Source organism: Choristoneura fumiferana, chromosome 18 (genome assembly GCF_025370935.1).
Source record: "Choristoneura fumiferana chromosome 18, NRCan_CFum_1, whole genome shotgun sequence".
Taxonomy (NCBI): domain Eukaryota; kingdom Metazoa; phylum Arthropoda; class Insecta; order Lepidoptera; family Tortricidae; genus Choristoneura; species Choristoneura fumiferana.
This window is the reverse complement of record NC_133489.1, coordinates 2,686,169-2,698,804: the sequence shown is the minus strand read 5'-3', so window position 1 is coordinate 2,698,804 and position 12,636 is coordinate 2,686,169. Positions and strand designations below refer to the sequence as shown.

The 12,636-nt window shown below is 36.7% G+C and overlaps 2 protein-coding genes across 2 annotated transcripts; both read right to left on the bottom strand.

Moving 5' to 3' along the window:
• Window positions 1–3,957: 3,957 nt before the first annotated feature.
• LOC141438093 (uncharacterized) lies at window positions 3,958–4,892 on the bottom strand. The gene is made up of 2 exons (XM_074101760.1): window positions 4,156–4,892; window positions 3,958–3,996 (listed from the first exon to the last, which is right to left on the bottom strand). The coding sequence occupies exon 1, from the start codon at window positions 4,617–4,619 to the stop codon at window positions 4,209–4,211; it is 411 nt and encodes a 136-aa protein (XP_073957861.1). The 5' UTR covers window positions 4,620–4,892; the 3' UTR covers window positions 3,958–3,996; window positions 4,156–4,208.
• Window positions 4,893–7,743: 2,851 nt separating this feature from the next.
• Window positions 7,744–11,514, bottom strand: LOC141437880 (uncharacterized). The gene is made up of 6 exons (XM_074101436.1): window positions 11,392–11,514; window positions 10,859–10,990; window positions 10,674–10,769; window positions 10,462–10,584; window positions 10,246–10,375; window positions 7,744–9,484 (listed from the first exon to the last, which is right to left on the bottom strand). The coding sequence occupies exons 2-6, from the start codon at window positions 10,982–10,984 to the stop codon at window positions 9,474–9,476; spliced, it is 486 nt and encodes a 161-aa protein (XP_073957537.1). The 5' UTR covers window positions 10,985–10,990; window positions 11,392–11,514; the 3' UTR covers window positions 7,744–9,473.
• Window positions 11,515–12,636: the final 1,122 nt, after the last annotated feature.

Sequence of the window (12,636 nt, the reverse complement as noted above, 5' to 3'; positions counted from 1 at the left end):
CTTGCGCAGCATTCTTGACGCCCCGTACTACGTGCGGAATACTGTCATTGCTCGGGGCCTAGGCGTAGAACCCCTGGGCCACTTCATCGGCAGCCTCACCACCAGGATGTTTGGTCGTGCGGATAGGTCGCGCTTTCGCCACTTGTGCGAGCTGGCGCCCTATCACCGCCGACCGCCGGACAACAGGGGCCTGCCGCGCGACCTCGTGCGCGCAGCGAGCCCTTGATTACCGGACCAGACATCCTCGGACCTGGACATTACCTACCTTGCCGCCGGTTGATGATCGCTCGCTGGACCTCCCCGAATGGGGTCCCATCCGGCGGGCTTGATCTCGCTGGCGGTTTAAGATGAACACCGGACTTGACATCCTCCGAGGCCTAGCCTCGACACCAGGGACCCGACCATATTTGTGGTCGGCGCATGACGCCGCTGAGGGGGCAACCGCCCCGAGCAGCATCCCCGCCCCCTGCTCCGCAGGGGGTCGAGATGATATCACGATTTTTTCAGTAGGTATTTGATACATCGGAGCTATGATGACATGTTCACTCCTTGACGCCGCGCGCAGAATAGTGGCAAAAAAATGTGCCACTTATTTTATAGCAGAGTTCGCTTTCTCGCTCACACAACCTGACATTCTGTGTATTAGAGCGGGAGCGCGGCAATCCGTTGCTAGTTATTTTGCGATCAACTTACTTCACTAAATCTTTTTATATAAACGTAAATATTTTTTTTATAAATTCGTTCATCTTATTCTTCTACACTTCAATCTATTACGGAGATTCAGTTACCTCAGGTAAACATTCCTAATCTGATAATAAAATATCTTGATCGCTACCTCTTGTATAAATTTTACCTTTTAATTATACTGATATAAATGGCTTTTTAAAGTATTGTAAACACTTCTAAAAATTTTAAGAACATTCATGAATTTAAGCAAATCAGATACTGAGATAGGTACTGAAAAAAAATGTATCTCCATTACGTTTAAACAAATATTCTCAGAAGAACACTGTTTAGTCGTCTGTTTAATAGAAACTAGATGTTTACAGAGACGTCGTGTAATGTTCTCAAAAGAACAGTTTTGTTTGTATGTTAGAAACAAGACGATGTTGACACAACGTCGTATGTTCTGAAAAGAACAGTTGTGTTTGTTCGTTTTTTTCCTTGATTATATATAATTCAAGATCAGCAGCAGTTCTTCAAGCATTTTGACGTGTTGAGGTAATCATTGTCGTTGTAAAAACTCATTTCCACACCACCTTTGAGGTAGAGTTAGCGGCGCGTTTTTTTTAACGTGGTATCCCCAGTAGGCCTAATCCACGGATTCAAATAAAAGTCAGAGATCTTTTGTCTCCTCTTTCTTCTTTTTAAGCTTTTCTAAAAGCTGGGAACTGATAGGAATGGCCACCTTACAGCTTTGCTGTTTCGTGGACAAACCGTGGTGACTCGTGCACTGCTGTCAGGTGAAGTCGTCGATTTGGGCTTCCTACGCCAAAGTTCCTCCAGTGGGCCGTTTTGATACAGATAAATCGTATCACACCAAAGCTCGTAGTCCACCGGCCGTATGACATGCCTTTTCCTTCGGCTCTTCATTTTTGCCAGCATTTTACGCTGGAACTCGCCGACTGGTCCGTGGCTATCGTGAGTGTAGGATCGAGGATGTTTTTCTCCAGGCAGCACAACTATTCTACCGCTGAATGGCACGGTCGCTTCAGGTTTCACCATTTTCCTTAGTCGAGCTCGAGGTTTCCAAAATATCGCGCGTACATCAAAAGTATACTGTAAAAAAAAAATGAAAGCAGTCGTATTTATGTACTCCTATGTAAGTACACCTCTCCCGTACGCGACCGAGCGTAGCCACGCCCCCAACCCCACTCCCGGCAAGCTCGCGCCGCGCGCGCGTCTATGCTCAAACTAGACGTGCGGAGTTCTGTTATGTGTGATGTTTTAATTTAAACTAAAAAAAATGCACATTATCTAATTATAAACAAAGCCTACAAACACAAATTATGTTTTTCTATGTTTGTTTGTATGTTAGCAACAACGCGTTGTTGATACAATGTCGAATGTTCTGAAAAGAACAGTTGTGTTCTTAAAAGCTGGGAACTGATAGGAATGGTCACCTTACAGCTCTGCTGTTTTCGACGTTTGTGTATTGAAATAAGAAAAATTGTTAGCCCTAAAAAGGGCTTTTGTGGCCCCTAAAAGGGCCGTTTAAAAGTTGACATTGAAATGTCTAAAGAAACGGCGGCGAATAAGGCACATCCTGTCGGTCGCGGTGACGGTCCCTAAGCACCCTGATTAGGTTTCCTTCGCCGTTTTGGCTTTTCCACCGGTTTCCTAGGCTTTCTCGGCCTCAGGTTGTGCCGTACTACTGCCGAGGGTTTTTTCTCTTTTGACGAATGCTCTTTGTACTCATGGACCCATTTTGTAGAGCATTTTTTAAATAATGCCCCGCACGCACGGCACTGAAATGGCCACGACATTATAATTAATAAAATAGGAAATATATATTTTGAACGTCTTTACGAGCGAAACGTCGTGTCGCTTCCGAAGCTGGAACCACAATGAAGTAGCGCGCCTTGCTTCGCTTCGTCGTCACCTCCGTTTGCCGCGTACGGCGCTTCTGATTGGCTGATGTGCATTTGGATCTGCGTGTGCAATGCGATGGAGCAAACCAACCAATAGCCTTTCTGTTTATTGCGTTGTATAATTTTATCGGATTTTCTCTTTTTAATTGTCGGTTGCAATCTTTTTTTACATAAGGGAATCGTTATTTTGATAAAATTATTAGGTGATTGACATTGTTTAAAAAAAACATGATAAGGATAAGATCGAACATGTTCTCAAACGAACAAATCATGCTGATCGCAATAGGTATCCAAAACATCGGTGCTACGCACGACGACATGCTTACTTCTTCACGGCCGCGCGAAGAATAATGCCCACTTATTTTTTAAAGCAACGAGATCGGTTTCTCGCTCACACATCCTGTCGTTCTGTGTATTAAAGCGAGAGCGCAGCAATCCGTTTCCCGTTTATAACAGTTTTGTCCGTTCTTTTTTTAATTATTTTATTAATTTTTAATTTTATCTTTTTATTAATTATTTTATTCATTTTTAATTTTATCTTTTTATAATTCAAGCATTTTGAAGCTTTGACACCATCTTTTGAGGTAGTTAGCGGCGCGTAATAAGTAGGTTAGTAAACTTAACTTTTTCGGACAGTTAATTTCATAGGTAGGTACTTTAGTAAAACGTATGGCAAACACAAATAGAAGCTTAACAAAAATAATCTTACATTAGATCATAATATGAATCAATGAAAAATAAATTGATGAAATTTGTTTCTTAAAGGTATTTCGGCAAAAAGAGACAGTGATAGACAGTGACTTTAATATATAAGTAATTGATAAGAAGAAATAAATGGACCAATACAGATACTTAACTCATTTCCACACCACCTTGCGGTAGAGTTAGCGGCGCGCTTTTTTATCGTGGTATCCCCGGTAGGCCTAATCCACGTGCAATGCACTATTTCAAAATTTAGCGCATTCAACCTCATCTTTGCTGCTCCGAGAAAAACTGAAAAGAACAATAAAAAAAACAATTAATATCTCCCGATTCGATGTTAAATATCTTAATTCAAACACTTTCTTATTCATGTAACGTTAATATGCATAATGTTAAATATTGGTTATATATATAAACAATGTTCTTTAATTATAAACAAAGTAAATGAAGACGAAAATTATTTATATTTTTTTTTTTCTAATGGGATTTCCGTTAAGTCCTAGAATATCGGTACAACTGTCAGACCTAATTAACTATTCATGCGAGCGGAACCGTGAGAAAATTCTAGTCTTAATAGAACTCACCTCTCTCAGAGCAGGACAGTTGAAGAAGTTTGTCTCCGACCTGACAACGCCCGGCTGCACTCAAGACTAGCAAAAACTCGCGTCCTGAGTACACCGTCAACACCGTAAGGTCTGCTGACCTAGAAGCGAAAGTTAACTTTTTTATAGCGACTCACAACTATAACCACAGATAACGACAGGGTAATAAATGACATATAGTCACTGACTTAGAAATAACATGAAGTTAAAATTGGGAAAATAGTAAATAAGGACCGAAATTCAAATAAAAATTTACTCACCTGACTAATGCTGATGCCATCTTGAAGCGGCAGTGAGCATCGCCTACTGACTACTACTGTAACACGTAGTCAGGTTCGTCATCGGCGAGTGCTCCGCGCAGCGAGGCCGGCAGCTCCGGTAGGCGGAACAGTGGGTCCGACAGCGGCGGCAGCTGCAGCGCTTTGCCTGACTTTGTATACAGGCTCTGCGCCGAACACATTTGCGTGACATGCTGAAGCTCATCCTTCATCAAGCATGGTGATGAAGGTTGCTTCAAACTCTCCCAAAGCTTATCGTTAATAGGAGAAACGGAGTGGTATGTTTCTCCTTTTGCAGCTTTTTTCCTCGAATTGCAGCGTTTCGAAGACTTTTTTAATTGCAAAACACGTTTGTGTTGCAAAGGACGAATGGGGTGAGCTTTGCCGCTATCGGGTAGCACGACGAGTGTGCTGCCACTGTTGAGTGATGCTGACTTCGGTGGCATCAGCGCCACTAGCAGCTCCTCGGAGGGGTATTTCACGTCGTAGTAAATACACCTCGAGTCTGCCTTGCATTTCTCTGGGTTTACCACCAGAGGGCCGTACGTCAGGTGGATTCTCTCCGGCTGCGTAGTGTGCTCGAGAAATACGATAATATGCACTTCCGTCGGCACAAACCCGCATTTCCTGACCAGATAAGGCGGTACTTCAAAAACTGGAACAAAAAAAAATTATTATTTTAAAACTGTGATGTTTTCCCAAAACGAAATAAAATAATTAGAGGCTGGGTCTTACTTAACCCCTTAAATTAACAAAATTGAAAAAAAAACATCATTGACCTATAGTTCAAAAAGTTCTACATTTAAAAAAATACATGACTATCCATGAATCATGTTCGCTATGGAGGACACAATCAACTTAAGGTAAGTATTTATATACCTAACACTGCGTCCATCGTGCGCCCTCTGGAACTACTTAGTTATCCTTTATGGATAAAAGGTAACCTATTTCTGGTCTTCTAAAATGACAAATAAAAAATTCATGGCAATTGGTATAGTAGTTTAGGTGTGAAAAGATAACGAATAAACTAACTCGCAATTAAATAAATAGCAAGGATTAAAGATATATTAATGTTGTTAAAATTGTACTGTTATGAATTACAAAATAACGTAGAAATTTTGTAAAATAACCTATAAAGGCATCTTAACGGAACTCACCTCTCTCAGGGTAGGGGAACTTATTTTCGGGTCGCAGCTGGAACACGACCTTGCGCACGAACGCGGCGGTGTCAGCGCCGGCGACGCCGCGCACCCACACGCGCCACTCCTGCGCAGCCGCGTGACCCGGCGCCGCCGCCGCGGCTCGCACGCGTACCCCACCTCGAGCCAAACGCGCGCGCTACCCTGACAAACACACAAACATGGCTTCAATATTTAACAGGAAATACTACTTTAAGAAAAATAGAAAATTAAATCAGTAACACGCTAAACAAACATACACAATGCCGGTAGGGCTATACTTCCAAAGTTACATTTGATTTTAGCAACTAAAATTTATAATGAATGAATTAAAAGATATTTCACGCCAACAGGTAAGAAAAATAAATTTACTTTTAAAAAAACCTGACAAAGTTATGTAAGGGACTGTTATTGTAACTTGAAACTAAGTACCAACGATTAAATAAAATGGGAGCAAAACTAACCTTTGATCCCATTGAGCCCGTCGAACACATCTATTCAAGCGAATCACACTTCACGAAAATAAGCGCACTAAAACTTAGAACGTGCACCGTACTGTCCCGGAGCGAAGGCACTACTGAACTGAAGTGTACGTACAGGTAACGATACCTCAGAACATCGGCCCCACTCCCGTCCCCGATGCAGCTCTACCGCTGCCACCCCACTGCAACGCCCAGCAAACTCGCGTGTTAGCTGAGGGTTTTTTTTTGTGAAGCTAAGAATATATAATAAAGTACCTGGGTGTTACAAAATTTTTGCAAGACATACCTACTCTTAAGTTATATAGGTACGTATTACGTTATTAGCTGTGGTTATTAGTACTAAGCTCGCCGCAATAAGTTTCAGCTATTTTGAAATGACGTAGATACATACTTACTCAGAAACTTTCTATAGCGGAAAAGTTCATTTTCGTACCTACTGAATAAAATTAAAAGACAAAATCGCATAAAATAAGATAACACACCTTTGTCATCTGTAACAGCTCGTGACTGAAACTTGAAAGCTATCTGTTAAGGCAAAGTAAAATAATTTAATTTGAATAAAGAACGTCAATAAAACGACACTATGGAGAGGTATTTGAAGGCCGGATAGTCAAGTGGTCCATGTGCGATCAACACATTTTATTAAATCTATTTATTTTAAACGTAATATTTTTTTTAAATAAATTCATTCATCTACTTCTCCTACAGTTCAAACTATATATTACTGAGATTAAGTAACCTCAGCTAAACATTCCTAATCTGATATTATCTTGTCCGCTATTTTTGTAGCATTTTTTACCTTTTATACAGATATCAATGGTTTTTTTTAATTGTTATCACATTACTGATATATTAAATCGTTCCTAGTGTAGGTGATTGACATAGTTTATTAAAAAAAACATGACCATAAGGTCGAAATATCCTCAAAAGTACGAGGCATGCTGATTTCAGTAGGTATTTGATACATCGGAGCTATGATGACATGTTCACTCCTTGACGGCGCGCGCAGAATAGTGGCAAAAAAAAATTGTGCCACTTATTTTATAGCAGAGTTCGCTTTCTCGCTCACACAACCTGACATTCTGTGTATTAGAGCGGGAGCGCGGCAATCCGTTGCTAGTTATTTTGCGATCAACTTACTTCACTAAATCTTTTTAATATAAACGTAAATATTTTTTTTATAAATTCGTTCATCTTATTCTTCTACACTTCAATCTATTACGGAGATTCAGTTACCTCAGGTAAACATTCCTAATCTGATAATAAAATATCTTGATCGCTACCTCTTTGTATAATTTTTACCTTTTAATTATACTGATATAAATGGCTTTTTAAAGTATTGTAAACACTTCTAAAAATTTAAAAACTTTAATGAATTTAAGCAAATCAGATACTGAGATTGTACTGTAAAAAATGTATCTCCATTACGTTTAAACAAATCGCACCTTCAGGACTATAGTGACCTAATCCAAAATTACAAGTTTTTGGGAAACGGCGAATGAAGTTGAAACAATTAGTGATTTAAGTAAATATAAAACAATATCTCGCTTCTTTATGCATCCAAGCGAATGTTGAAATTTTTAAATCATACGCTATTTCGTAGCGCATATATTACAAAATAAAAACCTGCATTTTGAGTAAAATAGAATTTTTTATAATTTTTTTTCTGAAAGAAGCGAGATTTGAGTCTTTATTGTAGCAAAAAAATTTTTTTGTTGAGGCTCAAATCTTAATAGGTCATTATAGTTCTGAAAATCCATAAAATTTATTGTTTTTTTCTTTAATAGGTCCATATTTTAGTAAATTTATTAGAATAATCACTTACAGGTACGTCAAAAGACAAAACCATTTTAGAAAAAAAAAACATTATATTAGTAATCAGTCTTTATTAATACTTCTTATACCTTGATAACAATCTTTTGGTTAATCGAAAAAACTAAATAATAAAGGAACATTTTTCTTATTCATATCAGTCTCTCTTTTCTGGCTTAACAACTTATTAGACTTTTTAATAATGTAATTGTAATAGAATTCTTATAAAAATCAACACCCTACAGTAATAAAAAAAAAACTTCTTAATCATATTGGTAATAATCAGTCTGGCCTTATTGCTTTTCTTTTACTGAGGTACTTAACAACCTTTTACTCGTAAGTATGCTTATTACAGTTATAAAAGAACACATTTCTACAAATATAATATAGGCAATCAACACAGCACAGTATCACAAAAAAATTAAACATTGAGAAATGTTTATAAAGATTAAAATATTAAACAATATTGTTATAAAAATCTGCATAATAATGAGGAATCAAATTTTTATTTATAAGATCTCGTAAATCTTTTTTCTTGTGGTCACTTAAATCTATTCTTTCTGCATATACTCTAGTTGTCGTTATTTCATCTGCAGCCTTCATTTTCTTTCTTTTGTTTCTCATATTTACCATAGTAAACTCAGTTTGAGCATAAGATGTCTTGTAGAAGAATTTAAAATCATCCTCTTTACTAAATTTTAGAACTTTAACATTTGCCAACGCCATATTATTTTTGTGCTCATCCTCATTGAAATTGTATCCCCAACTTTCCTGTAACAGCTTTAAATCAATAAAAAAATCATATGTTAATTCTTTTACAATAAAAGGTTTGCCAGTTTTCCGTGCATTTTTAATCAGTGTAACGTATTGATGGGGCGTGTATATAGGGCCCGATTTTTTGTTTTTATTTATTTCCTTTTCTATGAGACTGTGCACATTATCGCCTTCGTTTTGTGTATGTCCTCGAATCAAGTATTTGTGAGTGATCGAATGTATATTTTCGAAATGGTTTACAGCGTAAGAGTATAAGGAATTTATGTACTTATTCTTATTTTGCCCACAACAATTATCGGAAAAAAATGTAATATGCAGTGTTTTGTTAGGATTCTGTTCATTTAAATGTTGCAGATAATCTAAAATACATGAACCAATCTCGTTAGCTCCTCTTTTTCCCTGGGTTTCATCCCAAAAGTAACAGAAGACATCACTATATGCTCCTATTTCTTCACTATCTTGAGTTGTAGAACTCTTTTTACGTTTTTTACTAGTATTATTTGTATCATTTTTTTTGGATAATACTACTATTGTAAAATTAAGGCAATTCAGTTTTGACTTATAAAAAAATGAAGAACTTTCTCCACAAGGACACTGCATCACTGCCTGCAGGTCATAAACTGCGCAAATGTGAATGTCATCAACATTCTGACGGTCTATACGCTTTTCATTTCGGCACATCTCTTTTTCTTTTAAATGCGTATCATACTTTTCTTTCAATTCTTCTTTTCGGTTTGAGTTTGCAAGTTCATACTCTAGGCATAAATCACATCTATCCTTCTTAGGTTGAAAAAAACTAATGTTAAATTGATTCACAAATATTTCGTAATATAGCCAATATTCACATGTTGGGTTTCCTGCCTCACGTTGATATTTATCAAAATCTTTCCATAAATCCATGATGGTTTTGCCTCCACTTATATATTCCCGAGATGTCGCAGCCCTCAAATAGTGTGACTCGATTCTAGGTATAGAATTAATATGCGCTTTAATATATTGAACTAGAACAGGATCTACGGACTTTCTTACCACATGCTTGCCTCTTTTGTCCTTTTCAAGGAATCCCTGAGTATCAGTTTTCATTTTTACAGTTCTAATCTGCCGGTCACTAATTGATAACGTATTAATGAAAAATGTCTTACAAACCCGTATCTTTTCACTATCGACGGTAAAATAAAATGCATTGTTAGGTAGCCTAGGTCTACTTGCATTTGTGTACTTGTATTTCGGTTTGATTTCCATCATACAAGTTTTTATGTAAGATCTCTGTAGCTCAATGTCGCTTAACGCCCAATAGCTTTGAAATAATTGTATTCTACCGGCTTCATTTATATTTTCGCTACATTTTAAATGACAGTTACAAGCACTTTTAATGCACCGACCAGGAACCTCTCTTTTAGTTGTGTTAGAAATGTAAGCTTTTCCGGAATTCCTTAGAGATTTTGCAATATTTTGTTTCCATTTCGAAGAATCGCGTTGACGTTTACGCGATTTTTTGGTAGTTTCCGGTGTATCATTATTAAATTCATTTGAATCAGACGACGAAGATCTTATGGTTGAATTTCTCCTCAATGGGGATCGAGATCTGTTCGGACTATAAGTTGGATCGGTATCACTTAAATCCACATCACTTTCCTCTGAATCATTTAAAGGCTGGTGGTTTACTGTAGTATTGGATGCACGTAAAGATTCGTCTGATACTTGCCTTGTTCCCTCGAATGATGTTGATGGTTCCCCCAGGATAGAACTGACCTGTGCATGTTTATTTACAGTATCATTACAAGAAATCCTGCTGCTCGAACTAGAGGAGCTCGATGACGACTTACTCGAAGTAGATGAGCTACTACTACTACTGGATGACGAATCAGATGATGAATCCCGGGACCTTGTCTTCTGGTCTTTCTCAGAAGTTAACGTTTTTTGGGTATCCTTTGATTCTTCATCAATCATCTGGGCCTGTAAATTGAAATTTGCTTTAAATAAATTAAACCCTAAATAATAGACAATCCTAGTATTAATTAATATAAACTACTTATATTTACCGTTTTTGAAATTTGACTATACAACGGAAGTGTATTTAAATCAAATTGAACGGATCTGTCTGGAGAATTTTCTATAATCGATGAACTATGTGTTGACGAAGTCTCTTTCATTTTGAAGTTGTCCTAAAAAAGAATAAAAACGTTTTATAATTATGAAAATTACTACAACATTATTAGGATTTATTAGTATAGCTGGAGAATTATTTTTTTACCGCCTCATTCCCTTTGAACAACATAGATGTATTTGATTGTTCAAGATTTTCTTCTTTGGGTGAATTAGAAGGTATATTTTCTTTACGCGTATTTTTCTGAAACCAAGTGTAAATGATTAATTATTTGATTACGAATATATAAGTTTTTCAAACAAATCTAAGAAATGGTAATAAAAGAAACTTACTGAATCATTATAATTCTCGTGCGAAGGATCATTACTTATTTTTGTATCCATCTTAACGTTAAACTCAGTCGTTGCAGCATTATTCAAGTTTAATTTTTCTAAAATTCGGTCCGCTCTTCTTTTCATTTTAATCTAAAAATAATCATAAATCTATGGAACCAAACAACTACAATACAATACAATACAATGACTCTTTATTGTACACAACAACTACACATAAAATCTAATATGAACCTAACTTCTTTAACGTGATAACATATTAATAACTAGTCAGACTCATTTCTAAAACAGTCAGTACACATAAAATCTTTTTCGTTAATATAGGGTCGCAACATGTAATGAGTCCTTAATATTATAATATTTTTATTGTATGAAAGACTGTTTACAGATTGTACCCTAATAAAATGCATGTAATCGGTCAAATAAGGACTCAATACCAATTAGGTCACAAGTGTGAAACAACATTTTACTGTATGATAGACTGAACTACTAAAAAGTCTTTATTTGATTAAAAATATAAACGTTTAACTCACCTTTGGTTCAGTCCTATAAAGACGAAATATGCTTTAGGTCACTCGTATACTAAACTCGCAGCGACTTGTTCATGACACTGACGGCGTAGCACTGATCGAGTCTGTATTAAATTAAGCCGAGGCGAAGAGACGGGTCGGAGTGAAAGAGACCGATTGTAAAGTTTATCCTTTTCTAAGTTAGAAAGGTCTGTGTTTTACTGAATAGTGGATAAATAATGTCTCAAAGAGACGTTTTATGACAATAACTCAAAACTCGTAAATTTTGAATTAGGTCACTATAGTCCTGAAGGTGCGCTATGAAATACTGTGAATATCACCATATCGCATAGGAGTAGAGAACTCTTATAATAACTGAAACAAAACACGATGCATTGAAACAATGAGTTACAATCAAACAATTAAACGCCGATGAAGTTACGCCATAAAAGTTAAATGCAACTTTAACAATAACAATAAATTGTTAACGCAAGTCACGTTTATGTTAGATCGGCTTCGTTTTTTCATTTATGGTTTATGTTTATATCCAAGAAATAATTAGATGGACATTGAAAACAACATAATTTTGTACGTACTCATCTGAATTTATTGTTAGGTGCAATTGTGATACAGTGTCTGCGCTATTTTTAATGAATTTTTACTAATGAACTAAAAAAAAAACTTTGCTCACCGGCGACCTTGATATAGACCTCCGCAAAGTAACGCCCTATTTAATTTTTACTAGTTTGATGATAACCTACACTCTCATCTTCTAGGTTTAATGTTTCTTGGTTATTTTTTTCTTGCAGGAGACGTTTATAGCTCTCGTAACTAAGAGGTAATTTTATTCGAGAAGTAGTGAGCTGTGTTTGGGGAAAATATTGAGTTAGTACCCTAAAATAATTATATTTATGTATAATTTTCTTGAAGAGCAGTGAAGGTGACCCAAATTATATATCCCCACTAGTGATTACCCACGGCTTCACACGCGTAAATCATTAGACCCAGAAGTTGAATTGAAACAGGATTAAAAAAAATACCGTTAGATTTCCCGAAACCAACATGTAGTCTTTATTGGCGTTACATTATAAACAACAGTGCCAAATTTCGTGACTCCCTATCCCTGTGGTAATCTCAGGATAAAAGTAGCCTATATTTTATTCCAGATTTCCAGCTTTCCACGTGTACCCACATATCAAATTTCATCCAAAACCATCTAGCCGTTTTTAGCGTGAAGGAGTAACAAACACACACACACATACTTACAAG

Bases quoted from the DNA above. Each gene is read 5' to 3' on its own strand.
- LOC141437880 (XM_074101436.1), bottom strand. From the start codon at position 10,984: ATGAAAAGAAGAGCGGACCGAATTTTAGAAAAATTAAACTTGAATAAT. The intron at 10,585-10,673 runs GTAAAAAAATAA...ATTCTTTTTTAG, and splicing joins TGTTCAAAGGGAATGAGGCG to GACAACTTCAAAATGAAAGA. The intron at 10,376-10,461 runs GTAAATATAAGT...TTCAATTTACAG, and splicing joins ATAGTCAAATTTCAAAAACG to GCCCAGATGATTGATGAAGA.
- LOC141438093 (XM_074101760.1), bottom strand. From the start codon at position 4,619: ATGCCACCGAAGTCAGCATCACTCAACAGTGGCAGCACACTCGTCGTG.